The sequence below is a fragment of the Fusarium oxysporum genome, chromosome III (genome assembly GCF_013085055.1).
Source record: "Fusarium oxysporum Fo47 chromosome III, complete sequence".
Lineage (NCBI taxonomy): Eukaryota > Fungi > Ascomycota > Sordariomycetes > Hypocreales > Nectriaceae > Fusarium > Fusarium oxysporum.
The window spans coordinates 4,920,167-4,946,474 of record NC_072842.1 but is presented as its reverse complement, the minus strand read 5'-3'; the positions used below and the strand labels follow the sequence as shown (position 1 = coordinate 4,946,474).

Sequence of the window (26,308 nt, the reverse complement as noted above, 5' to 3'; positions counted from 1 at the left end):
CACCAAATTGTAGTACGTAGTAGGGTAGACCGGTCCATTCTACACATATCGCTTAGAGATGACGATGGCCTCATACCCATGTGTCCTCGCCACAACATGATCAGCTACCGGTAATAGGCACCTGCCCGGCTTGTGCCCATATCCGTATTCGCCCCGCCAGTAAGACTCGGGCGCTACAACTGGCCTATTGTGGCTGCAGGCTGTTAATCAAGCCGTTTCTAGGTCTTCGACCGAAGTTTCCATCAAATCCAAAAAATGGTAATAGATCGACGCAGATTTCTCTTCCTCGGAGAGGAGACGACGTATATCATCCCATCAAGGTCCATATTCCCCGAGCTTTGGAAACTAGCTTAAGGACTTGAGCGATGGTACAGGCCAAGTTGGCTGCCTCGGTCACCTTCTCCCCATCGTCTTCAGCAATCAGCTGTACAAGTTCTTCCCAAGGTCTCAGGGCAAACGGTGAATGATCTCCATCCTGTCTACAGGCTGACCACTGTTGGTATTGCGCATCTGCGGCTGACTCGGTGGGTCGGGTTCTGAAGCACCCATATTTTGTATATGCATTTGAGAAAACATTAGATAAACAGAGATAATGGAATTTGCCTACAAGGTGAAACCTGAGTAGCGAAAATAGCTCTCGTGTCTTTACAACGACTCCGAAATATGCAATTCATTACGAAGGGCACCGGGATCCCGCGAAGTGGTCTATTGATTTTAAGTATAACAATAACTTGGAACCGCTGGGGACCGCCGGTGGCGGAGTGTCCAGGGGGTCTTTGGTGGACATTTTCCTCTTCCCCAGCTGACCCTTGTCCAAGCTCTGCATAAGTTCTATCTGCTTTCTACCAGGGTTAGTCGAATGTGCCGTTTCAACATCTGGTAATTATATATTATATCCCGAACAGTCCTGAGAGTTGGAACCAACACACCAGTGAAGTATCCTCTTGTTTTCTCCCGCCGCAAGCCCTTGCTTGGTGTTGGTTCTAACGAAACAATCCAGTCCGGGCCTCAAAGTTCATCAGGCGATTGGAAATAAATGATGATGCATGACCCCCTGTGCACCATTCTGCTGTTGGTCCTCGGTCAGCTCAGAGTACAGCGTTCGGCTGCGACAGACCTTCCTTCCGCTTATCTTCATTTTGCTTTCTTCACAATCGGGTCGGCGATTTACCAGTTGGGCTGCATACATAATCGCAGCATTGTCCTTCACGTCTTAACGGCACGACTCCAAAAACCTTGGTACCCCACAATAATGCATGCTTCAACCGAGACAAGATCGGCCTAACATCAACCAAATGCGTCTTCTTTGCCTGCACGGTCGCGGGACCAACTCTGATATCTTGGAGAGCCAGTTGGGTGAGTATCCGGCCCTTATCTGCCAGTGGGTCGACTTGCTTGGTAGTTGGTCGTAAAGACGGCTGAGGAGCTAACCGTTTGTTTCCAGCACCAATTATAAATAGACTCCCAGAGGGCTACGTACTGGATTTCCTCGACGGCCCTGTGCGAAGCCAATGCTGCTCCCGGTGTGGACTCTCGTTCTTTAAGCTTCGCATCGTCACCACTTGGCGAAGGACCTTGCCTCTGTATATTAATAAGTAACTTGTATAATTAATATATTACTTTATTAAAAGAAATATACCAGAGCAATACCTAGTATTTATAGATATTATAATAGCTAAGAGCTATTATATAAGGCATTAGGTTTATTAATCCTAAATGATATCCCTCTTCTAAGAATTAATTATAGCTAAGGTATAAATAATTTTATAAAAAGGCATATTAAGAGAGGGTTAGTAAGGTAAGGGGTAATATTATTAGTTATTGGCATAAACGCGTAGATATTCTTATAGTTAGGCGCAGGTATAAAATAATCCGTTTAAAGGCTACTTAGGAAACAAGAAGCAAAATCTACACTAGAACCCCAACCTCCCTTAAACCTCCTTTAACCCACGATATTTCACACATCCCAGATCGATTAGCCAATTAAAGTCCACTACTTACACCTGTTCTTATTAAGATTATCTGGCACCAAAGGCATAGCCCCTGCAGCCCTGATATGAACCAGCAGACCCTCGTCACCAAAGATAGGGAATTCCTTTCTGCCCTCTAGGACTGACATCACCTTCAGGACAAAGCTGGCAATGGCGAGTTGGAGTGACCGTTGAGACGGGCGCATGGCAGTGGCAGGGGTGCCGAAGGTGTAGGAGAGGTCCTGAATGTGGAAACGTGGGAGACACCAAATTCGTCTAAAAGGTGTGTGTGTTAGCAATGCTATACTCTTTGCGATGCTAGTGTCCTGGCCTGCCATTGGGGCTGACCTTGTTGGCATATACGCGTCCCGGTGCCGGTCTGGACGACCGTGCGGTTCTCAAGAGGGGATTGAAGGGCGCGGAAGTGGAGGTCGCCGGTGGGTGACCGGCCATAGCGGACGTTTTGGAATTTATAGAGGTCGGTTTCGGGGTTGTACTAGAGCGTGCGGTGGAGTTCCTTAATAAGTTTCCTCTCGGTTTGCCGACTAAGAAGTGGAAAGGCGATAGGGAATAGTTGAAAATGTACTTATATAGCCTAGATTAACGTCAGGGAGATAGGTCGAGTTTTTGTTAGAGGTAGGGGCTGCGGTGACTTGCAGGATTAATATAGCGGTTAATAGTAGTATGTAGTTAGGTATATGTATAATGAAGATAAAGAGATTAGATAAGTAGGAGCGATTGAAACGATTTTAACTAAGAAAGTGAGGGCGGAGGGCGTTGGTAATGTCTTCTGAGATCTACTGATGGTCTCCCTATGAGCTCTTATATAATTGTCAGAGCCATGTCAGTTCCCTCTCACTTGTTGTTTGGACCTTTCTTCATTGAAGCTTCTCTGTGGCGGTGAACGTGGGCGTCGTGGATTCCAGGCATCACAAACTGAGACCTAAGGTCGACAATCGGTATACCTTGCTCGCGGGCAAGTTGTAGGATTTCAGCATGGGCGGTTGTACGGAGCTATTCCGAGCCTTGGTCCGACCGCCCTTCTTCGGGGCAGTATTAGAGCTGTATCTTGAAGCCCCATTAAGTTTCGATTGTTTACTCTTGAAGCTTTGGGATAATCTTTATATTTTGCAAGAACTTGTGTTCTTTATTATATTGCTCAGCATTTGCTACTTACTTTTAATAGTGTACGAAGTGTTCCAAAGACTAACCCGCACCTTGGTCCGTAGTACTAATTCCGACACCCATTCGGAACTTAAGCCCCTCACCTCTTCAGGGTAAGTATTATCTATAACTGGTGTAGGAGGAACGCCCCTTTTGGAGGCATGCCTTATCGCCCTATCAGTCTGTTCAATATCCGGAATGGCCAGATGACGGTTCCTCTGTCGGCGGATCTATTTCCTGTCTGGAAATTATTGATAAATTAAGCATGCCCGATGCGCCACTTACAATACCGCACGCGAGGTCAATCATTGTCGTAAATCCCACCTACCGTGATGATGGATCGTCTGATGATACCAACGATCCGCTGGTATGTGGTTGTTTTACACCTACTATATTAGAGCTGTAGTCTAATATAGATCATCATCCTGCAGAATTGGAATCAATGGCGCAAAGACTTCAACTTTCTTCTTATCCTTGCAACCACGCTGGCGAGCTCCACATTGTATGTAGAGATCCTGCAACCTTTCAAGTTCACGCGATCTCTCCACTGGCTTTCGGCTGGTTGGCAGCATCATGATTCAGCCGGTTCTTTGGCCGCAGATGTCGCAAGACATGGACTTACCCATCACCGCATTCCAGCACGGACAATCAGCCAATCTTGCTGGCCTGGCCACCAGATGTGCACTCTTCGTACGCTTGACTGTCAAGTATGGGCGACGGTCGACATACATTCTCTCTGTTGCCGTCATGGCAGCCGGCTGTTGGTGGACCGCTAAACGCACGACTTACACTGTGATTGTGACTTGCATCATTGTCGGTTGGGCCGGTTGGACCTCTGTAATCCGTTCACATGTGAAATCACATGCGAACCCCTCCATAATAGACTTTCTAGGTGCATGGGGTTTCCGGTCGGAAACTTCCACTACCGCCCAAAACCTCTCCGTGTATACACGGGGCGATATGCAGGACGTAGGATACACCAAACCTTATTTCAATAAGATCACATGGTCCTGGATGTGTCTATAGTGGCAACCAGGCAACAGACCTTAAAGCCTACGTAATGGCACAAGGTATACTCAAGAGCGAAAAGCAGGTCGACCCAACCGATTCCTCGTACCTCTCCAGAAGGGTTGTTTCGGAGCAGCTATTGCGTTCCTTGCTAGTATTTAATGATGCTTGGCATCAGATTGACCAAGCGAGGGAATGAAGACGCGACCGACAATGACCCTCTGTTATATCTCCACAGATACTAGACAATAATTTGGGGCACCGACAATTTATCATAGAAGAGTTAGAATAGGATATGTAATAATAAGCTGGAGTGTTTATTATATTATTTGCTAGTAACTCGCCTATGTAACGCAGCGATTTCAGGGTTATGGTATGTCTCGTTATGCTGGTACATCCTGGTCAGGGGTATAAGCCAATAAGAGATATAGAACATCACCTTTCAGTGAAATTGGGACAGACAATAAAGATTTAGTATGCTTATTGTGTATGTTAACTGTTTATATTAAGTTATACCCAAACTAGTACTGATGATTCTTTATCTTTTGCATAAGCCCTTAGGGCTTGAGGTCTTGCAAGAATCGCACTTAAAGATGTTACTCTTGCTAGTCGTGTTGACGAAGACATCTAAGTCGTTATCTCGGAAAGTATTTCGGAGGAAGATGTTATCTAAAGCGATAAACTTGCGCTTAAGGGTCACGCAACTCAAGCCGAATAGGGGACTCGTTGGGCTGCATTCCTCGTCAATGACCACCAGCCCTACAGCTGTACCCTTATTCTTTTGTCCTTCAACAAGGTTATCGCTAACTTTAGAACCGGCCGCACCGTCAATGGTAATTCCCCAGGCGATCTGGCAGGCAGGGTTAATCGGACCGACATGATTGTGACGGACTTTGGCGCCAGTAACACCTGGATCGACAAAGATTCCAAAGCAGGACTGCGAGACCATATTGTGGTGTACATCTGCCCCATTTGTCTGGACGCAGATACCGACGCCGTAGTCAGTAACCATGTTCTTCTCCACATGGACATCAGAGAAATTATCCATGCAGATACCAATCCCATTGACTCCTAGGCCCGTGTGTAAGACCCTGTTGCCCTCGACTGCCGTTTTGGTCGAGCCAGCCGTAAGAGTACCATACTTGGCACCGTCAGCCAGTATGTTCTTGCTGACACGGGTATTCATGGCACCAAGGACAGCAATGTTGATACCAGAGAACTTGCGGACCTCGAAGCCGATGATGGAAACGTCTTTAACAGGCCTCTTTACTGACAGAACCTTTCGGTGCTCGATAACGAACTTGTCCAGCTCGATGCCCTTTCCTTGCACACAGATGCCAGCCTCCGTTTTGGGACCACTGAGGCCCGAGCACATATTGTCAACAATCTTCTTGGGAGGAACCAGGACAGCGCCCTTGCCGATGAGCTTGATGCCGTCTTTAGAGATGGTAAGCTGCTCGGCGTAGGTACCCGCGGCAACGACAATCGTATCACCGCGAGAGGCCTTGTTGATAGCTTTCTGGATACTCTCGTCGTGGCGGACGTAGATAGTGTGGCGATGGCCGTATTGCCCGCTATTTCCATATTCGGGGGTATAGTCGTCCTTAAAGTTACAGCAATGCTTATCTTTATAATAGCACTTGGGTTTATCCCGGGCTGCAGAAGTTAGTAGGATAGCTTAAACGGTTAAAAGAAATACAGACCTCCTAGCCCTTCTTCATCAGAGAGAGGTGAAGCGGCAACGCTGCCGAGGAAAAAGATGCCTGTAAGGGCAGATGTAATCTTCATAATGGTCGGTTAATGGATAGAAGCGAGTATGTGTTTATAACGGGACCAGATGCGGTGTGAGGTCCAGAAGGAGATTATATAATTACGACGTCTTCGACTACCCATTAAAGTCAACGAGCCTGCAGGGAGACTTAAGTACCCAAGTCTCAACTTACCCATGCCAGGGAAAGCCGCTAATTTTCCCAAACCAGGAACCCGACGCCCATCGTTATAAATAAACTGAAACCCTAGCGTTATAGCCTGTCCTAACTACTTAGATGTGGTGTGCGGGTGAGGGCGGTCAAGGGCGAGCAACAAGTCATTATGAATTCATATTGACGAAGAAGGGGGGGAGAAATCGGGGGTAATGTCAAATACACGGCCCTATGACTAGCTTTGAAAAACACAAAGTACGGAGGAAACAGTCCGGATTTAGTTAACCAATCATGGCCTCCAATTTCTACTGTCTCCTCGACTATGCTCTCTTAACTAGCCCCTAACCCAGTACTCCGCACAGCCTAACCATCCTACTATTAGTTCAGACCCTTTAAGTTTAGTCTAGTGTATTTATTAAAGTTGATCTGCTGTAAGTGGCTTTTATAATAATAAAAGAATATACTAAGAGACAGAAGAAGCAGGGCCTTGGCCTCTTATTATATATTCCGTATATTTATAATATTATAAGTAGAACTACTTGCGAGTTTGAGAAATTAAAAGAAGTAAGCCCAGCAAAGGGCTTCTCACTTATTGTAGCGGTTGCACAAGCCGTTAAACCACAGGGCAAAAGATCGGGCCATAATCGCTATGCAAGCAATTATGGGTGTGCTACAGCTGCCTTATAGAAGTCTTACAGCACTGTTACGGGCACGAATCGTAACACTTATATATTATACTAATCTTCTATCTAATGACTTGGATTTTATAGTTTAGCTCTTAAGAGATTTAATTTAGCCTATTGCTTTTTAATACCCTATAGCTCCCACGCCTTTCTGGATTTCTTTATATTTTATTAGAAGCATATTTGCCGGTAAACAGAAGGTTATATACAAAAGGCCACTAGACAGCTTTGCCAAAAAAAGATCTACTTTAATTGCATTGCAGATAAAGTATCCTCAAGCAGTTTTAAATACATACTCCTTATGAGTTAGTCTTGGTAGAAAGGGGAATCTCTATAAACTACTAAAGATAGCTTTTATTAGTTAATATACTTTATAAATGATACATATTTATATCTTCTTATTAACTATATGTTTTATTATCAATTTAATCAACCCTAGCCTAAATAAAGTCTATACCTAATATAAATAAAATCTACTCCTTATAATATTTAACCCTACCTCCTATTAAGCAGGTCTAGAAATTAAATTCTATTTCCTCATAAAAACTAATTCTACCCTAGGTTATTTAATATAAAATAAATAAATTCTACATAGAATTAATTTTAATAAAAAGCACTAGGGGTCGCGAATAATTAGAGAAGCGTATTAAAAGGAACACATTAATTTTAACAATATTACATCAATAACATATAAGACTTCTATCTCAATTTGATAACTTTGACATAGACTTTGCCGTCTCCTGAGACATAAGAGTTCTTGTGGGTTGATGGCTTCGCAAAATAATCCGTACGCAACACTTTAGGCCACATATTGAACTGGTCAGGGCTGTATATTCCTTCGACAGCTTGCCCGTCCATAATATTGCAAACATAAGTAGGACATACTACGACGTAAGCAGATCCATCACGTCGAAGAATCATGGGTATTGGACAGCCAAACAATATCCATACCTCGTCTCTTGCCTCAACTGCCGCCTTACGTTCGATTATACCAAGATGGAAAGAAGTTGATGACATGAGGCATCCGGAACCTAGAGTCTGGCTTATTAATGTGATAAAATGCCCAAAGCGTTGGTATTGATCTAGACTTTGCGGAATGACGTCCGATAGTTTCGTGAGATCAAGCATGCGTAAATCCGAGGGTAGTAAGTCATGAAAACTCTGTAAGTCCTTTATTGAACCGGCCCAATCTTCACGCGATTGGGAAGAAAAGTTTGCTTCGTAGGGAAGTATATCAGCAATGCGAAGCCCTGGAGTAGTGAAAGCATAGTGGTGAAGAACGTAAAGATAGAATATCTTTTCAGTCTGTCTGAAGTAAGATTGTGATAGCTGCAGCTTGGCGAGGGATGGTTCGATAAGGGCCGAAGCAAGGTCATCGAAATATCTAGAAAGATCTGCGCAAGAATCGAGGACCGATGTTGAAAAGGTGAACAGTTGAGAAAGTGGAATGCGTGAGTTATCTCTAGTTCCTAAAGTTTGTTGTACTGAATCATACTGAAACCCCCGTGCATTCAGTATCCTCTCCTCCATGTGTCCTCCTAGTGGATAAGGAAACATAGGGATATCACCTGCTGCGCGAAAGGAAGCGTGGAAGAAAGCTGCATTCCCAGGGGGATTCCAATTTGGTACCCAGGAGGGCAACCCAATCACTGTTGGGTCAGGCTTTTCGGTGAGCTTAACGTCAGCCAGAAAACGGAGACTGTTGCATTTGAAAATGAGCAGCCAGGCGATGCGGGTGTACTTTTCTGCAAGACTTTCCTCATAGCTCCAAACCTCATTGTCGCCCTCATAGTCGATCATAAGGCCAAGTGTAGCGTGAACTCTGTCTTTTGGGTCTGTTACCTTCAGATCTCGAACATGTCTTAGTGCTCCTAGCATGTATATTGGGCTCGTGCTGAGCGCAGGACCCCACTTATTTGGATCAAGCTGCCATTCAGCAGGTGGCTTTCGAAGTGAATAATCTGGTACGAGACTGTGTGGTTCCACTGGCACCTTGCATTCCAACATCTTCCTCCAACCAAGTAAATTTCGTGAACAGAAATCACGGATAGATACTTGCTTCCCGAAGGTTGCCCAGTCGGAGAGGGTGTCGAAAGGCCCCCGGCTGAGACGACTTTTGGAAGACCAAGTGTTGGAATTTCATCAGGCTATTACCAGGAATGTTCACTCCACGACAGTGAAATTCTAGTCTTTTTGCGAAAAGCAGTTCTTGCTGTATCCAGAGCCTGTCCCAGTAGGGGCTTTGGAATAACGGGATAAGAGGCTCCCAGGATACTGGATGGTTTCCGAGATCATCCATTGTGGAGCGGGAAGAAAGGGAAAGTAGCTTTCGGACAGCACTATCATCCGGAGACAGGTTGACGTCGATCCACACTCTGACAGTTCCGGCCTTAGAGTAAATCCCTTTCATCAAAGCAACCTGACGACTGCGTTCATTGTTATCGTTTTGATTTATACATACTGCATCAACCCATAAACGCCGTACTCCGTCTTGCAATCGCAAATGGCGAAGCGCCGTCTGGAGTGACACAGTTGCTGGGAACGTTTTGTCGTCGTCGACAGTGATAGGTTGAGTGACCGATGGATTCCCCCACATGTATGACAAAGCGTCATATTGAAGATCTTGTTCGATTGGCTCTACAGTCAATTTGCATCGAATGGGATTATCAAAAAGTCCCGGTAGTAGTGAGAGAATGCGAATACTCCTCGTTCCCTGCATATTATATTTCTTGGTAGAACTTTCTCTAAGGGGTTCATACTGGTGCTTCCCAGTGTATTGATTCATATTGGGCCACGGCAGGTGAGAAACGACTCGAGCACTTGTTAGGAAAAGTTATTTTTTTCATGATAAGTAACTTACCAAGGATTTTAAGAGCCCAGAGCCTAGTTTATAGTTCCGACCAGAGCAATAGCTAAGAAACCTGATGAGATGACTGCAGTGCAACCTATCAATTGATTGGTATCGAGCCATGCCACGTTCCAACAACACCCACCAATCATTCATCTGTGTACTTGTTTATCCGTCACCGGCTTTTTTTTTTTTCTTCATTTCTTTTTCAAGAATTCTACTACTCATGATGTGGGGATTAAATGAAGCTATCAGGCCAGCAGAAATTACTCTGGTGAATTTCACGGTTATTAAACCAGTCCTTTCGGCTCTTACTATCTAACAAATCAGACTTTGGCGGTTATGCACCATCCTGATCAGGATCAAAGATCTGCCCAACAAACGGGTAGATGATGGCATCGAAAATACTACAGTTTCTGGAAAGTGCAGATGCTCACTTCTATCTGACAATAATATTTGCGAGACCAAATTGAACATTCTCTGGTGGGCAACTGCGATGGTAATTCGTTTGATTACACATTGCACAAACCGGGCATGTGAACACATCGCCATGTGTCAGATATGCTCCCAAATACTCATCCGGGACCTGGAATGGCGAAATCTTATTCTTTTTGTATTCTTTATATCATTTGAAACAATAAAAGTCGAGTTGTGGAGTCTCTGGTTCTTCCATGATGTCTGTGTTGGTCATAACATAGTGGAGACATGCTAACACACCATCCGTTACGGGCTTAGGAAAGCTGGGATTGAAGTGGGGTAGTGCAACGGTAATGCCAAATGATGGGAGCTGCTTATTGGTCCGGTTTATTTCCCCGTCGAACTACCCTCGTTCCGCATCGAAGCGAGGTATGGACTGAGCCTGTCAGATCGATCATCCAACTGGAAGTGTCGGATAAACTGTCAGCCTTGGTTGTTGGTCGATATCCTTGCTACATATCGGTTGAGATGAGAGAGAACAATGTAGTCGTTCGAAAGTCTGATTGGCCATCATTCACGTGGTAAAAATCTCGCTGCGGTATTAAAATCTGGTTGCCTCGATATTTCTCTCGTGACGCATTACTCAAAGACGAGAGAGTCTAATCGACAAAATGGCAGCAAACGATGATGGGCCTATCGTGGCACCCGACGAAGATGTTAGATCCCTTATTTTGTTCATGTGCCTCGACTGATATCTGATATAGGTCCAAGACGACCGCGATTCATCAATTGGAGATGTAAGATCTATCTCTGGTTGTTATGTAGCGGGGAGAGAATGAGCTAACAAATAGTGGCAGGATGCGACATCATCGACAGCAAGTTTGAGCAGCTCAATCCTCGACTTTCGTCACGAAAACGGAAGAACATATCATGCATACAAGGATGGAAGTCAGTTACCGTCAACGACTCTTTTTCCTAGCTCGAAGTCCAATGGCTAACACTACCTACACAAAGAATATCATCTTCCCAATGATGAGCGTGAAAATGACAGGCTAGGTACAGTCCCGGTTGCGGTATAGCGGCAACGTTTATACTAAAGATGTCCAGACTTGCAGCATAATTTATTCCTACTCACTTTTGATAACAAACTTGGTCTTTCACCTCCAAACCTTCCTGATTCCAAGGTCAAGCGCGTCTTGGACTTGGGAACTGGAACGGGAATATGGGCAATAGACTTTGGTGATGATCATCCCGAAGCCGAGGTAGGATCAGTTAACCAAGGATCAAAAGCTCAAAGCGAGGATTAGAAGCTGATACTTTTAGGTTACCGGCGTCGATCTATCTCCTATCCAGCCCAGTTTGTCAGCTTTGAATAACTATCATTTCTCTTTATCGATGCTAATATTAGCTAGCGTTCCGCCCAATGTTCGGTTCCTTATTGATGACATTCACGAGCAATGGGACTTTTCTGAGCCCTTCGATTATATACATAGCAGGATGATGAATTTCAGTATCCCCAATTGGCCAGAGTACTTGAACAAGATCTACCAGTAAGTTTAACCAGTACCTCCTAGTATTCTCTATAGTCTAAGAACCTCAGAAACCTCGCTCCTGGGGGCTATGTCGAGATCCAAGAGATCGACGTGATGATGAAGTCTGACGACGGCACGCTTGGCGACGACAGTGCAATCATGAAGTGGAGTAATCTATTGAACGAGGCCTCCGTCAAGCTGCAACAAGCTTACAAAAAGATTGACGAGTTCAAAGACATGATGGCCGAAGCAGGGTTTACCGAAATTGTCGACATGCGTTTCAAATGGCCGACAAACCACTGGCCAAAGGATAAGAAGTACAAAGAGCTTGGAGTATGGAATAACCAGAATATTGCCATCGCTCTGGATTCATTGACTATAGCACCATTTACGAGAGCCCATGGTTGGTCCGTTGAAGAGGTCCATATTTTTCTGTCAAGTGTGAGAAAAGATCTTAACAACCCAAAGATACATGGGTATTGGCCAATGTAAGTACATATGGTTATCCACTAGTTATATCAACTAATCAGCCGATAGCTGCTCCGTTTATGGAAGAAAGCCTTGAGGATGAGGGGGTATCCCATCATGTTATTAGCAATAGGGTTGGAAAACATCAAGGAGGACTAGAGAAACCTTGTTTCATAACGGTGGACAGCGAGCTGGTAATTCTCATCTTACTAGCTTTATTACTCTGCTAATATATAGCCCTGAGGCTACATGATATAGGCTTAAAAGAGGTGCTCAATAGCTTGGATTTATTGGTACCCTGATTTGTATCTCTTCTACTAGTAAATTCTATTGTAATCGCGGACTCGCTGTTGTGATCAGAGTCCCACTTAGCAATGGTCTAATCAACAATGTCAAGATCCATCAGGCTAAATCTTAGGTCTTTAACTTCTTTGGTTGCTATAAGGATGATTTATGATACTAGAGAAAGAAAGGCCCGGTGGGAAAGCTCCATAATGTTGTCAAGTTTATCAGGTTATCTCCTTAGAGGAGCGAGCTCTTTAAGAAGATCTTGCGCGAGAATAACAAAGCAAAAGAATACCTCTTGGCAGGCAAGTCGACGGCAGAGCTAGAGGTCATCATAAACAACGACACGAGATGGAACACCACGTATCTCAGATCTCTCGAGCGCTCGTCAAGCAGGTAGACATTAGGGCGTTCTTGGTTCATCCAGAAGTGGAGAAATGGCTGCCGGAGGCCGACATGTTGAAGGGGGATGACTGGAGACTCTTGGCAGAAATCAAACATATCCTTGAGCCATTCTATCTGCAGACTATGAGAACGCAGGGCTGGGGTAGCGAGGGAGGCAACGGACGGCTTTGGGAGGTGATGACAGGTATGGAGTACTTACTGGAACACCTAGAGGATCGAAAGTTATTCCATCATATTGTCCCAGAAGTGATGGTAATGTGTATCAGGACCCAATACCAAAGGACGCGGACCATTACATCGTGTATCAGTGCAGTGCTTGATATGGGGCTATTGGTATAGTAGGAATTCAGGGTTGGCACAGATGAAAAGTAGACCACCCGGCGGGATTCTGATGGTAGTTTGTATAGTAGTAGGGCTTAACTTAAAAATATTATATTACATAAAATCACTAGGTGCTACCAGCTAATCTCTGCGTCTCATAATTCGAAGTCAGTGTCGTATTAAATTCTGCATATCATAGATTAAATGAGGTTTACTTCCGACAAAAGCCACCAGCGTGATTAGATCCCATTAAACAATTGACTACTAATAAACTGTGCTAGCCCTGCTGTACCTTCCAACAATATATACCCCTCTCAGCGAAATGATAAATAAAGCTAGGCCAATAATTTCCAAGACTATAACAACCAGACCAGCAATAAACGTATAAGACTATAATAGTAGTTATTAGTAATTATTAAATACACAAGAGTCAGAGGAATATCTTACTATTTCTGTGCATAGACTTGCCCAGGAAATATAGCTCTGCTGGGCCCTGTTCTGGCATGACCAAGACCATAGGTCCCAGTGGCTATTCCTAAGCACTTCTTTATCAATAATCAAGTAAACAGTTGCAGCAACCCAGCCTGCAATTGTAATACCAGAGCTGGCCAGCACGGCGCCGGTATGTACCCAGCCATCGCGTAATGATTGGGGCTATCTAATGTTAGAATATTATCAATAGGCTTTAAGTAGTCTTTTAATAAACTTACAAAACTGAGATGAGTTGCTATAGCTACCATCTGGATAAAGGATGCAAATGCTGCAATTACTAGCATTAACCAAGTCGAGAGCATTTTGACCGAAGCCCATTGAGTTCTCGTCCAGCCGTCCTCGTTTCTGTCCACAGAGGTATATGTTGTCTCCCAAATATTAACTCCATGAATAAGTAAACTCAGAATGCTAAGATCAAGTAAAAGGATGAAAATGCGCAGGCAGAGTCTGACGGCATCAAAAGTCTCCCGACGCTTGTTCCGCACATGGCGCCTCCTGAGGAGAACTTGTTGATCGGAAACCGGACGAAAAGCCTTCGCAGCATAGCCATCGTCGACTTCGTCATGAGGGTCGAGCCGGTACGAGTATGACTCGTAGCCAGAGGATACACTAAGGTTCATGATGATTAAATATTAGGTTTCTGATTTTAGCATGCTTGGTTTTGGGCTCTTCAAGTGGATTTATGTGCGCGGGACTGTCATCTTCTTATGCCATGATGATCAGGTGGATTCGACGTCAATGATAATTTTGCGATTTTTCGTATGGTGGTATCCCGATCATGTCAGCCGCAATTCGGCAACACCGCTCCTTAGGTCTTGGTCCCTTGGATGGCCAATCATTTTACATCTAGATAATTTAAGTAAGCTTACTATCAGCCCTAATGATAAGCTTTATCTTTTACTTACAATGTGCTTACTGCATTTTGGTGCATGTCAGCCAATCTAGTCCATTTGGGGTAGCCGAAGTTGCAGAATGGGGTCACTCAGCCAGACTTAAGCGAGGTAGCTCCCAGCAAGGGAAGTCACAGCCCGCTGGAGAAAATTTGCTTATTACAGAATCTAATAATCTGTCAGCCTTGAAGAACAGCTTGATTGGTTAATATCCTCTTGTAGCGGGCGTGGCTGTGTCGCTCACATTTGACAACCGGGTCGAGATAAGATACAGTACATCCGGTATCACCTGACTTACACTCTCCGAAGTTCATTGCATCTCCATGTCCATTCTAGCTCTCTCAGTCTTTACCAAATCTGACTGTACGGCAACATTTTGTTCGATTCAATCCAGAAATTTCTTTCAGATTTACTGTCATTTGCTTTGTCCCACAAGATGAAGTCGATAAGAGCCTACTCAAGCTTGCTTCATCCATGCTTTAAGCGGGGTAAGCGGGATCGGAACAGCAAATAAACTTACGGCTATGGCACCAAGTCAAGATGCTGCCCAGCTCCCTGTTTAGCACCTATCAGCAATACAAGGAAGACACCGACTCGGTGGCTTCTTGGCTTGCTTCGACAGCAAAGGCCTGCGGATACCCTTCAGATTTACTCACAGCTACCGGCATCTAGACAAAGGGAAGAGGCCGCTTGAAAGGAAAGGCTAGAAGGGATGCTAAGGAACAGAAAACCTACATCCCAACTCCTCACACTATTCAGAAGTACGTCATTGCTGTCAAGGACTTTATCCCTCTGGCTAAATTCATGCTCGCTTCGAACCACTCATCTCAGTCCCCCCTTCCTTCGTTGAAACTCTCGACCGAGTCATATACGTGCGGGCCAGGTTTGGCGCTCAACTGATCGACCATGGGATGAAACCAAGCACCAAATCGGATGCCACTCATTACGTCTTCGTCGGGATTCTGGAAAAGGCTAGAGATGTCCTCAGGCCTCGTATGCCTGCTGGAACTAAATCTTTTTCCTCCTTTGAGGACTTGGGTAATCGTTTCAGCGGTCTCAAAATTTACGAACCCTCCCCAGAGTTGCTAGATTTCACTGATATCGAGCGTCCCAAGAACGCACAGGGAGATGACACCATTTACGAGGCCGAACCTAAGACATCGCTTGAAGATGCGCTAGTACCGTTCACAATCATGATGAACGATCTCAACCAGATTAGGTCCTACATCGAATGGATTTAGTCCAATTACCGAGATGGATATTTTGATCTCGCCAACGCTGCTGTTTCCACAAATACTGGGATCAATCTGGCACGCAATCTTACTGACCAAATCCTCCCAATTATAAAGGATCACGGTAGTGCCTGCACTATTTTGGAGAAGTTCTCTTTTGTCTGTGCCAGGCGGGATGGGCTTTCAGAGGACGATATTGTTGCATGGGGCCCAGCTGTTGAAAATGAAGATATTATGAGGTTGCAGATAAAACCTACCCAATGCCAGTCTATTGCTTGGTGGTTTGGCTCGGATTTTACCTCTAAACCATTTGCCGATCTACAAAGAAGGCATGTTTGGAATGTAACATCCCCAGAGTGATCGATCGTCCAGGAAAGGCCCAGCCAAGTTCAAGGAGGATCAGATCTTCCTATCAGAATTCTTCACCGAGGCCGTCACGCTCGCTCGGCTCGCTCCTAACTATCCGGTTGAAGACGAGTTCATTCGAGGAATCCGGGAGTTGGATATGAATGGAAACATTCCGTTTCACCTTGTCTACGCCTCCCAATTCCTCTCAGACGTTCATCACATTATCAGAGATCACATATCCAGTGCACTAGACAGTCTACTCAAGCACACCACTACGATGGACAGTGAGCTCAGCAGCCATATCGACTTTCACGGGAATTTGAAAATTGAAAACTGGCCTGCTTCGAATGAGGGCGCTCTCTGCGAGTTTAACCAGTCCTTACAATGGTTCGCTCAGGATCTAGTCTGTCTTGCCAACCAAAGAGTCTCGCAGGGGGTTGGGAGCCTAGCCATGAAATCCGAAAGAGACCGTATACTTGTTCACTCCCCTATACTCTGCGGGCTTATGTTATACCACTTTCGAGCTAAGATGTGTACTTTTGGTATTGCCATCACGAACGCCTGGGGCTCAATTACGTACTCTGCACATCTGTATGATGCCTTTCGAAATGGAGGCCTTCTCAACGAACATTGGACAGATATGGACGCTATCTAAACCTTGCTTGGTAAATCTAACTTATTCGTTGGTAAACATCCAGAAAATAGGCACAGCTACCTGAATCACTTTCTTCTGCAAATAGGCTACTCTGCTTCAGCTTTTGCTGCTGGTGGAGACCGGCTACTACAGAGGCCTGGGAGACACCACGACCTGGCCTCTCGTGCCGGGCCATGTGGCATTAAGGATGGCGCTCCAGTATTATGCATGTTTTTTGAAATATATGTATGAGCGTCAGGTCAGATTGACCTGTCGCCCCAGCATGTTGAGCAGATCACCTCGCGCAGTAGGTTCCAGGAAAAAGGATCAGAGAAAAACAGCATTCTCATGCTTACTCTAATCGATGATCGAGACGAGCTGAGGAAGAAGCGCCAACCGAAACAGTGTAAGAAGATGACTGGAGTCCAGTGGCCTCCAGGAGAGCTTTTGAGATCTCTAGTTTTGGCCTTGGGAGTGGAAACCTTGGAGTTTTCATTCCCATAATTGCTCATGCATCAGTGGTGTTGGAAGTTCCTGCGTCATGTCAAAGAGGCCTGTGATTTCACCTTGAAGCAGCTGTAAACTACCACTTACATCGAGAAAGAGAGCGAACTACCGTTTGCTACAAGTTACATATTCATGGCTGCAAGCGATGAACAAGAGGGAAAGGAGGATTTCCTGATGCTGGCTGCTGCCAAGGTGTTCAATGTTATGATAGAAGGTGGGGCAGGGGAATTGGTGCTTGGAGTCGTGCGCGGCACATATGGGTTTAAGTTGAGTTTGCTACTGAGGATGACTCTGACGCCAGTGGCAGTGCAGATGAGGCAGAAACGTAGAGGTCGCGAGCCAAAGGCAGACATGAAGCAAGAGGGACGAGCCACTCACAATGGATGAGTTTGCGGGGGAAGCGGACGTCATCTGGGCATCATAGGATGAATCATCCGAGGTAATCCACATGATCTCGATGGGAAGGCCAAATAATAGGCTCTCCAGAAACTCGATCAAATCTAATATCCTTCATTTCCTACGCATCTTCTGGTCTCAATCGAGTCGGTTCAGAAACTCCCAATTTCAACATGGCCGTCCCTCGAGCCTCTGTTAACTTACTCCGCTGCGGTATCCGTCCCGTTACCAGAGCGGCCCCAGTTCTCCAGGTCCGACAGCAATCCGGCGTCAGCAGCGATGGCGACATCGGCGGTCCCGGAAGTCAGCAAACCCCACCACCCAACCCTGGCTTCCGTGAGACCCTCAACCGAAACTGGTACAGTTTAATCCGCCTCAGATGTGACATCTGCTAACAAGAGATGCAGGCGTTCGATTGCAGGCGCAGGGCTGCTCGTTGTCGTCGCTCTGTCGTACATGTCCTCCTCGAAGGGAAGAAGAGCTCCATCGGATGCGGACTTGAAGGCTGCTTCGTCTACGGAGATTGGCATGTCGCCATCGCAGAAGAAGGTCTAGCACTAAGGGCGTCTAAGCAACTGCAGGTACATGGTGAGTTGAGTGGAGGGAAAGGGTGAGATGGAATGGAAGATTGTATGCCTGAATATTAGCATTTTACGGGCGCGAGTCGACTGCAGAATGGTTTATCTCCTCAGTGCCTAAGGACCTCCAAGATGGTCATGACAAGGGGAGCAGGTCAATTGGAGCTCTCGTTAGTGACAATGCCTTATCCTATGCTATCTTTCGCTTGCCGAGTAAGTAGAGTCATAATAAGACCTTCATAGTCACGGTCCCTCAGACCCCCGATAGGAGGCGCTAAGTGTTAGGTGCATGACACTGGGGGATACAGCTTGCAGGTCATTGGGCACTGAGGAAATAAGTGGCCAGCCCCCGGTTCAAAATTCAAGTCTATCCCCTATAACGTGTGGTAAATTAAATCAATATCTCTCAAGAGTTCAAGAGGCTCTAATTCGTACCCCGCCCCACCGTATCCCTATCATCACAGTAGTACGAGCGGAGTGCCAAAAGCTTCAATTTCCAACCTTTCACAGCTAAATTCAAACACATAGACAGGAACGTCAACCATGTCTATCGTGGCCGTTATTCAAGGCGCCTAGCTTGTCAGGGCTTTCGACAAGGGCAGATGAGGTCAAAAGGCCCAAATAGGCATGCTTTCGCTGAAATCAGCAGCAACGCAAGAGGAAGGCATCATAGCCGGCAAACTAGGTACGAGTGTAAGATATGTGATGTGCCGATTTGCAATAATGAGACCTGTTGGTACTTCTACCACCGCATAATTTAGGTTTTATACGGGGTACCTTCTGTTCAGTGAACTTTAATTGGCTACGACTCTCATAGTGACCTGGTTGGACTGTAGTACTAGGCCTTAGGCTAAGGCTCTGCTCAACAGTCAGTCTCTCTACCTCGACTATCCCCGATTGAGCTTCCTGTTAAGTATCATGTGAGTATGCAGGGTGTTACTGAGCTGCCCCTGTATGCAGGTAGTAGTAAGAGCCCTGTTTCGCCTGGCGAGGGATCTCATGGTTAGTCTTCAGGTCCTCCCAGTAAATAGGCGAATGGATATAATAAATAATTCTTGGTCGACTATAAATAACCGGCAGAAACTTTCAATTATGGTTTCTTTATGTAGTCTACGATGCCAATTATTTATTTAGGTGCGTAAATAATCCACCAACGCATAATTCAACAACTCTCTTGCTTCGTCACACATTTGCCCGCGCTGAAACTCCCATCCTCCTTCTTTAAAGAGGTCTTCTCCCAGGCCAATAGCAAATTGATCACTGCCCTTGGCCAGGCCATCATACATTTGCTCAATAAATTCAGCTAATGGCATGCCTATTTCCATTCCATGAACTAGATCTGGCTGATGCCTTTCGTCATGCAGCTCGGTTTGCACTGCAGGAGGAAACACTTCAACAATATGTAAAGGACACCCACTATCGCGGAGCTGGTAGCGTATGTCCATAACAAAGGCGTGAAGGGCAGCTTTAGAAGCATTATAGTTTGGTGTCCGGCTCATAGCTGGGATCAGTCCCAAAGTAGCATTGATATATACAATACTACCATGCAGCTCTTTCTGGAGATGGGGCAAGAATGCTGCTGTAAGGTGAACAACAGAAGTATAGTTTGTCGTAAGTTCTTCCCCGAGAAGTGAAAGATTTACTGTCTCTGGCTCAGAGAAGTTGAAGCCGCGCTGGACACCTGAGCAGATGATAATACAGTCGAGATCTGGATTAGATTGGATGACAGTATTTGCAAACGCTTTGATGCCATTCAGGTTCGTTACGTCGAACTCAAAGGCACTTGAAACGTCTGATCCGTGTGTTTTCACGAAAGACTCTAGGCGAGTTCGCCGGCGACCTACGACCACAACCCTGGTGCCGGTCGCGACAAGCTTAGACGCAAGGGCCGCTCCGATACCTGAAGTAGCACCAATGATAAGTGCCTTCCTGTAGAGAGGAGCCATGTTATTGTAGTTTGAAGATGTTTCCGGAGCTTATACAGTAATCTCAAAAGACACTGGGCTGGTGATGTAGATTTTGAATAACGGATTAGCCCCCAATCGAATATGGAACATTGTTCTTATCTTTTCATTAGAGACCTAAGGATTCAGCTCGTGACCAACTACATCAGCTCGTTATGATCAAGAATTTGAAAGTACTAACAACCTTCTACTTTCTATAGGCGTGTGACTAGCAATTGGCGATTAGTTGAACCCTTTGTCCTAGCATACCGTCAGTTCGAGAGTATAATAAGCGCTACGAGGAGTTAAAAGGGCTTATGCTAAAGACAAATAAATCTCGCGTGGGAACTTTAAACAGTGTAAATAGACGTAAGTGGTGGTGGGTCAGGCGCGTCTAGTGGATGTAACAACATATCGGTATGTTGCTGCTTATATGCAAGGAAACCTGAGAGTAGCTGAAGCCTAAGTCTACAATTTTAGTGGAGTAACTACACCTGGACCAATGGTGTGACAGATACTGGGAATAGCCTTTGAAGCCATCTTATCATTTTGACGTGTCCCAGATGCGGGGAAGAGCACTCCAAAACCACCTCGTCACTTGGACGTGCTCTAGCTATCACTTTCAGCATTAGCAGCTTCTCTCAAGGCTGCTTGAGGTTTTCCCAAATGACACGGGGAGTGACGGACCAAGATCTGTTACTTACCAATACTCTGGAAAAGAAGTCTCTGTCTCCCTGACGCCCCGGCTGTGTATTACCCGCCCCTCCAGTCCCTTACCCCAATCATACGCTATCACATGGTTCAATACTTTCAATCTCTAATATAATACTAAAGAACCTAAGTATCTAGCGATGCAGGGGTGTAAAATACACAGCCGGGGCATCAAAGAGATACGAAGTTGCTGGTACGCGTCATTGTTGAATAGTGTAAACCTAAAGTCGTAACATCTAAGGGAACAACACGATTATCAGAGCAACGCCGCACGAGTTGCCGTTTTTATTCAGTAAAGTAACTTTGGCTTGTGTCTTCATAACAAGGTCAGGGAATGGAACTCTGGTGAGTGAAAGCTATAATCAAATCGCTGGTGCATACTAGATACAGAGCACATGGGTATTGACACAGCCCCTTGACTCTTATTAAAAGGCTTCACGCACACTCGCTGAGACTAAGTTCTCCAACGCTGTGAATATTAAACAATTTTTACCGATCCCAAATACGCATCACCACCATCCAACTGCAGAGACCAAGATGTTCGGACGTCGACGAAGGCCTATTCTTGGTGCCGCTGTTGTTTACGGTGCATCACGAGCAGCCGCCAAGCATGAGGTACGAAACCAGGAGCTTATGGCCAGTGAGCGTGATCGCGAGATAGAACGTGAGGTCGATCTTCGGAGGAGAGAAGAAGAAGAGCAAGAACTACGAACACAGCGTGCCGTCGATGAAGCCATGAAAAAGGCTGCATTACAGGAACAAGCTGCTCAGCAGAGCGCCGCTACGATGATACCGCCTCAGCCGCGATATGATGAGGCCTATCCCATGATGCAAGCCCAAACCCGGGATTTGGGAGTGTTCAACCCAATCAACGACGGAAACACCACCATTCAACCAGCACCTGCATACCAGGTGGGACCTCAGAGGGGTCCAGTCCAGGGTCCAGTGCCAGGATCTCGGATTCACTACTGTACCCAGTGCGGCTTCGGTTGTCAAGAAACAGATAGATTTTGTCGTCAGTGCGGTGCAAAGCAAGCGGCTGGAGAAATTGTGGTAGGGTGAACCAACTGCATTAGTTGTCACTCTTCTGGTGGAAGGACGTGCCAATTCAAATGACATTCGAAGGGCGGTGTGGAAGGGTCGTGATACCAAGATGTAATTCTCATGTGTAAGGCTAAATACGGGCCAAACTCAAGTTCAGCTGCTTCTTTATGCTATTTAATTATTAGCTCTATATTTAGGCTTTAGCATTTAGGGTTAGGGTTAAGGCTTATAGTTTACTTTAAGAAAGAGGCATAAGCCTTATTATAATTAGTAAAAAGTATATAAGGTAGATTAATATAAGTGCTTTTTTCTTTATATTATAATAATATAACTTAACTTTAATTTTCTGTTTTATAAGTATATATAGTTTACATAAAGATATACTTATATTTATTATTTAGTAATTATATACGTATAAAACTTATAATATAAAAAGTATAAATTATTTATATAATTAAAATATTTTTATATATTAACTTAAGAATTAATAATAATATTTATAATAACATAAGTAAAAATAAAGGAAGAGGATTTTTTAATTATATAATAACTTAAATTCTTTTTACTTAGTTTTAATATAAACTTATTTTCTTTATTAATAATATAATAATTATACTTTTATATAACAATTAATATAAGCTTTTAATTAAATATTATATATAAGTTATTACTATTAGCAAATATATATTAAATTTAATAATTTAATAATTAATTATATTTGGAATATTTACTTAAGAAAAAAACTATTTTACTTTAATTTTATAATTAAAGTTTATAGACTTATAAGTTCTTATAAAATATATATTATATCTTATAAATAAACTAGAGTTTATTAACTACCTTAGATTTAGTTTATTAGCTGCCTTATATTATATTAATATCCTTTTAGTTCTTATTAAAATTAATTTATTAACTACTGAATAATACAGGGAATAGTATTAGGGAATAAAAATAACCTAAAACTTTAAAATATTAAGACTATTACTTATATTAGTAGGCTAAGAATATAATATAATATATCTATTTTATAGAATTATTTATACTTACGGTATTACTAGAGATAAGTATATTCATTAATTAAATACTAACTAATTCCTTATATATATAGTTATAATAAAGTTCACGATTTAATTCCATGTCGAGGCAGAAGTTAAATTCTTTTTTAAATTTCCTTTTATAACTTTTCATAAAGTCTAGCTAAGGTATCCAAGAGTGAGGAGAGTCTCCAACCATTTCATAGACCTGAGAGCGAGTAGGGTCTCGCATGTTACTTTGTCCCTCAGTTTGAAGAGAATCTCCGCTCATTTCATAAGGCACAGGCTGCGGTATAATCTGCGATACGCCTTGAGATGCCGAACTCTGACCACCAGGTGAGCCTGACTCATTCATCCAACCTTGCGGAGAGGCGGAATCGCCAGCAAAGATTGGCACAGTTATCATGGAACTTCTCCATTCGGACTGCACCGAGGAACCTGGGCCTGGGCCTGAGTCCGGCTTTCTGGCGTTCATGTATAGCGGTGTACCATTTAATTGTGTTTGTTCCATTGGAGTAACCTGTTGAGCAGCATCCTGCTTTGACCGTCGAACAAACCAGAAGATTGCCAAAGATACAACCGAAAGTGCTACAAAGCCGCCAATTGCAGCGCCGATAATGGCTCCGATATTATTATGGCTGGACGGCGGCGGAGACGGAGACGGAGGAGTAGTGGAGGATGAAGACGGGGCGGCGTTGGAGGAGGATGCTGATGTGGTAGAAGAAACAAATTCTGTCGATACGACTTGTGAGTCGGCGTTGTTGTAGGTTGCAGTAACCAAGCCTGCATCTTTCTGATCCTTGTAGGTAAAGAATACGCTCGAAGCTCGGGTCTCGGGTGTCGACACACATCTATAGTCTTGGACTCCGTCTGGGTAGGCATAGGTTCGGCAATAAGCAGCTGATTCTTCAGTGCTAGAGTGCAGTGCCGGTTAGAGTTAAATTCCATAAGGTTGGAGAGATATTCATCTTACCAGCGAAGAGTGTGACCACTAACGCAAAGGTCGTTGCAAATATCAGTGTTCAATGCCTCCGCCCGCTCATAACACATAAGGTGATACTCCCATTTCTTATAGTCGTTCAGAGGGCCGCATATCAATGCTATTGACTTCATCCACATGCAGGGTTGATGGTTTTCGCAGGTGATTGGGACACCTGCACGCCCTGACAACCAACCACATGTTTCATCTGGGGCTATCGTGACGGTGAGCACGTCGTCTGATGAACTGGTTATTTGGCGTTTTACTACATGCAGCGGCAGAGGAATCTCCATCATGTTGGTTTGGGCAGGTAGTCGGTCATGACTCGGGGCATATAACCGTTGTGTAGGCTCGGAAATGACTCGTCCCTGCGAGCCCTGAATAGTCCACAAGAGGAGGACTATGGCAGAACTTTGTAGCCTGCTCATGGTGACGGTGTGGATGAACAGATCTTGGAAACAAACCGTCGGTAGTCCCTGGTTCACAAAAACATAAAAATTATACTCAAGATGAGGCTTTACACGTCCTCGGTCTCTGAGCTCAACAATGGCGGCATATACGCATTTACAGACGGGACTGAGGATTGAGGCCCCCTTACGAAAGCTGGACGCATAACGCAACCAGACCGTTCCCAAGCAGCTGACAAGATGGAGGTCTGGAACTGGTGTGGCTTTGGCGACCGAACCGCATAGCCACTGAAGTAGCTCAGTCTAAGAATGGCTTATGATATTAAGGTGGGGTGAGGTGTCATGATGATGCAGCTACTCAGCCAAATTTTGGCTGGGGCTATGAAGATAAGTAGTGTTCAATGAGAAGTGCAGCAAATGAAGAAGGCTTTTAGAATGGATGTCGGAGGGTTTTAGAAAACAAGGCAGGAGAAAAAAGAGTATTCTATTTCTAGCATGAATGTGAAAGCGGGTACAGTTTGAATTGCAATGTCAGACGAGCCTCCCGTTAATAACAATGCCCTGAGTTCCTCAATTCTTGCATGTATAGTTAACAGCCAGCAGCTCATTGTTGCTAGATTCGATCGCTCGGTATTTCCAAACTTAAGTCTTTGGTGAACCATAAGCTATTTATTACTCTACGGCAAAAGGCCTCAAACATTTCTCTAACTGGGGTATGCCACGCTTCGCCACATATTAAGTTTAGGTGATATTTTCTCGCAGCATAAGCAGGCCAATTGCATTCAAGCGCGGGCGCCTTCAATAGAAGTGGGTGTGAAGGATGATCCGCATTAACTGATAAGGTTAACAATAAGTGACGATTTGAGTATTGTCGTTCAATTGTGAGCGAACCCAAACCGTCCGTCTAGACACGGCGATCTAGACGTCAGCCTGGAGGCTAGTTCCCAGAATGTAAAGATACAGCATCCAGTAGCGTACGCCACGACGTGAACGATCTAGCCAATGATCACCCTATGCAGCATCATAACGAGGGCGACAAGCCGGAACCTGCCATGGCTTCACGCAAGGTAAGGCGCGCGATACGCTTCGGGTTTCAGCCATGATCAACTCTAAATAACACAATGAAAACACACTTCAGGCAGTACTGTACACCAGCCAAGCCTCTAGACCATTTTCCGACAACTCAAACCTTTCATCGGCCAAATCGGATTCGACGGATATACTACATGTCAGATTTGATACAACAAATGCATTGCGCCACTACTGCTGCCATCTTTCAGCCCCAGGCCTTAAATTGCTGGAATTGCCGTCTAGAAGCGGAGGTATACAAAACATGTAAAGAATTGCCAAGAATAGACGCAATATGGTCTAGACGGATGTTTTATTATAAATTATAAGGATATTACTTTCTTGAGGCATTCTGAGTTATTCAACCAGTCGTCTACATGGGTTTCTGTGTGAAGCAGAATACTCTACTATGTATCTGATAAAAGGTCTAATCGTCGGGCTACTGGTTAAACAAGCGCAAGCCCAGGTAACCCCAACTCCGGTATCTGAACCTGTTCCAACAGTCTTACCCTCTGATGTTGTATTATCAGACACTATTCCTCCAGCTTTACTATCAGAATCTGTACAATCCAAGTCTCCAGCCACTGAGCCTACTCCAACAATTTTACCATCTGACACTATACAACCCGAATCTCCAACTAAGCCTGCTTCAACAGAGCCTACTTCAACAGAACCTACTTTAACAGAACCTACTTCGGCAGAACCTAGTTCGGCAGAACCTACATCAACAGAACCTACTTCGGCAGAACCTACTTCGGCAGAACCTTCTTCAACAGAACCTGCTTCAACAGAACCTACTTCGGCAGAACCTACATCAACAGAACCTGCTTCAACAGAACCTGCTTCAACAGAACCCACTTCGGCAGAACCTACTTCAACAGAACCTACTTCGGCAGAACCTACTTCGGCAGAACCTTCTTCAACAGAACCTGCTTCAACAGAACCTACTTCGGCAGAACCTACTTCGGCAGAACCTACTTCAACAGAACCTGCTTCAACAGAACCTACTTCGGCAGAACCTA

The 26,308-nt window shown here is 44.6% G+C and overlaps 11 protein-coding genes across 11 annotated transcripts; 5 read left to right on the top strand and 6 right to left on the bottom strand.

Moving 5' to 3' along the window:
• Positions 1–1,371: 1,371 nt before the first annotated feature.
• Positions 1,372–2,308, bottom strand: FOBCDRAFT_199452 (uncharacterized protein; the record flags this gene model as incomplete). Its single annotated transcript, XM_059608946.1, has 4 exons — positions 1,372–1,426; positions 1,481–1,581; positions 1,640–1,650; positions 2,002–2,308. The coding sequence occupies 4 exons, from the start codon at positions 2,306–2,308 to the stop codon at positions 1,372–1,374; spliced, it is 474 nt and encodes a 157-aa protein (XP_059467018.1).
• Positions 2,309–2,966: 658 nt separating this feature from the next.
• FOBCDRAFT_199451 (uncharacterized protein) lies at positions 2,967–3,910 on the top strand (the record flags this gene model as incomplete). The annotated part of the gene is made up of 4 exons (XM_059608945.1): positions 2,967–2,976; positions 3,157–3,191; positions 3,274–3,501; positions 3,551–3,910. The coding sequence occupies 4 exons, from the start codon at positions 2,967–2,969 to the stop codon at positions 3,908–3,910; spliced, it is 633 nt and encodes a 210-aa protein (XP_059467017.1).
• A 770-nt stretch (positions 3,911–4,680) lies between these two features.
• Positions 4,681–5,930, bottom strand: FOBCDRAFT_199450 (pectin lyase fold/virulence factor; the record flags this gene model as incomplete). Its single annotated transcript, XM_054704027.1, has 2 exons — positions 4,681–5,798; positions 5,846–5,930. 2 exons carry the CDS (start codon positions 5,928–5,930, stop codon positions 4,681–4,683), a joined length of 1,203 nt encoding a protein of 400 aa, XP_054560002.1.
• A 1,516-nt stretch (positions 5,931–7,446) lies between these two features.
• Positions 7,447–9,360, bottom strand: FOBCDRAFT_238446 (uncharacterized protein; the record flags this gene model as incomplete). Its single annotated transcript, XM_059610212.1, has 3 exons — positions 7,447–8,673; positions 8,873–9,173; positions 9,209–9,360. 3 exons carry the CDS (start codon positions 9,358–9,360, stop codon positions 7,447–7,449), a joined length of 1,680 nt encoding a protein of 559 aa, XP_059467016.1.
• Positions 9,361–10,683: 1,323 nt separating this feature from the next.
• FOBCDRAFT_290959 (S-adenosyl-L-methionine-dependent methyltransferase) lies at positions 10,684–12,116 on the top strand (the record flags this gene model as incomplete). Its single annotated transcript, XM_031177867.3, has 9 exons — positions 10,684–10,728; positions 10,777–10,809; positions 10,870–10,960; positions 11,027–11,068; positions 11,120–11,274; positions 11,336–11,373; positions 11,425–11,562; positions 11,613–12,032; positions 12,082–12,116. 9 exons carry the CDS (start codon positions 10,684–10,686, stop codon positions 12,107–12,109), a joined length of 990 nt encoding a protein of 329 aa, XP_031049000.2. The 3' UTR covers positions 12,110–12,116.
• Positions 12,117–13,287: 1,171 nt separating this feature from the next.
• On the bottom strand, positions 13,288–14,135 carry FOBCDRAFT_129775 (uncharacterized protein; the record flags this gene model as incomplete). Its single annotated transcript, XM_054704026.1, has 3 exons — positions 13,288–13,413; positions 13,471–13,677; positions 13,734–14,135. 3 exons carry the CDS (start codon positions 14,133–14,135, stop codon positions 13,288–13,290), a joined length of 735 nt encoding a protein of 244 aa, XP_054560001.1.
• Positions 14,136–14,945: 810 nt separating this feature from the next.
• Positions 14,946–17,455, top strand: FOBCDRAFT_238443 (uncharacterized protein; the record flags this gene model as incomplete). Its single annotated transcript, XM_059610211.1, has 11 exons — positions 14,946–15,002; positions 15,078–15,235; positions 15,289–15,583; positions 15,647–15,876; positions 15,995–16,388; positions 16,419–16,576; positions 16,691–16,838; positions 16,884–17,093; positions 17,139–17,197; positions 17,228–17,369; positions 17,399–17,455. 11 exons carry the CDS (start codon positions 14,946–14,948, stop codon positions 17,453–17,455), a joined length of 1,908 nt encoding a protein of 635 aa, XP_059464581.1.
• Positions 17,456–17,646: 191 nt separating this feature from the next.
• Positions 17,647–18,378, top strand: FOBCDRAFT_249222 (uncharacterized protein; the record flags this gene model as incomplete). The annotated part of the gene is made up of 4 exons (XM_059610876.1): positions 17,647–17,880; positions 17,944–18,110; positions 18,170–18,313; positions 18,344–18,378. The coding sequence occupies exons 1-4, from the start codon at positions 17,696–17,698 to the stop codon at positions 18,376–18,378; spliced, it is 531 nt and encodes a 176-aa protein (XP_059464580.1). The 5' UTR covers positions 17,647–17,695.
• Positions 18,379–19,230: 852 nt separating this feature from the next.
• On the bottom strand, positions 19,231–20,046 carry FOBCDRAFT_129473 (uncharacterized protein; the record flags this gene model as incomplete). The annotated part of the gene is made up of 1 exon (XM_031177862.2): positions 19,231–20,046. The coding sequence occupies one exon, from the start codon at positions 20,044–20,046 to the stop codon at positions 19,231–19,233; it is 816 nt and encodes a 271-aa protein (XP_031048995.2).
• Positions 20,047–21,237: 1,191 nt separating this feature from the next.
• Positions 21,238–22,022, top strand: FOBCDRAFT_179668 (uncharacterized protein). Its single transcript, XM_059608557.1, has one exon. The coding sequence runs from the start codon at positions 21,292–21,294 to the stop codon at positions 21,814–21,816; it is 525 nt and encodes a 174-aa protein (XP_059467015.1). The 5' UTR covers positions 21,238–21,291; the 3' UTR covers positions 21,817–22,022.
• Positions 22,023–22,602: 580 nt separating this feature from the next.
• FOBCDRAFT_238439 (uncharacterized protein) lies at positions 22,603–24,239 on the bottom strand (the record flags this gene model as incomplete). Its single annotated transcript, XM_031177860.3, has 3 exons — positions 22,603–22,608; positions 23,029–23,746; positions 23,806–24,239. 3 exons carry the CDS (start codon positions 24,237–24,239, stop codon positions 22,603–22,605), a joined length of 1,158 nt encoding a protein of 385 aa, XP_031048993.3.
• Positions 24,240–26,308: the final 2,069 nt, after the last annotated feature.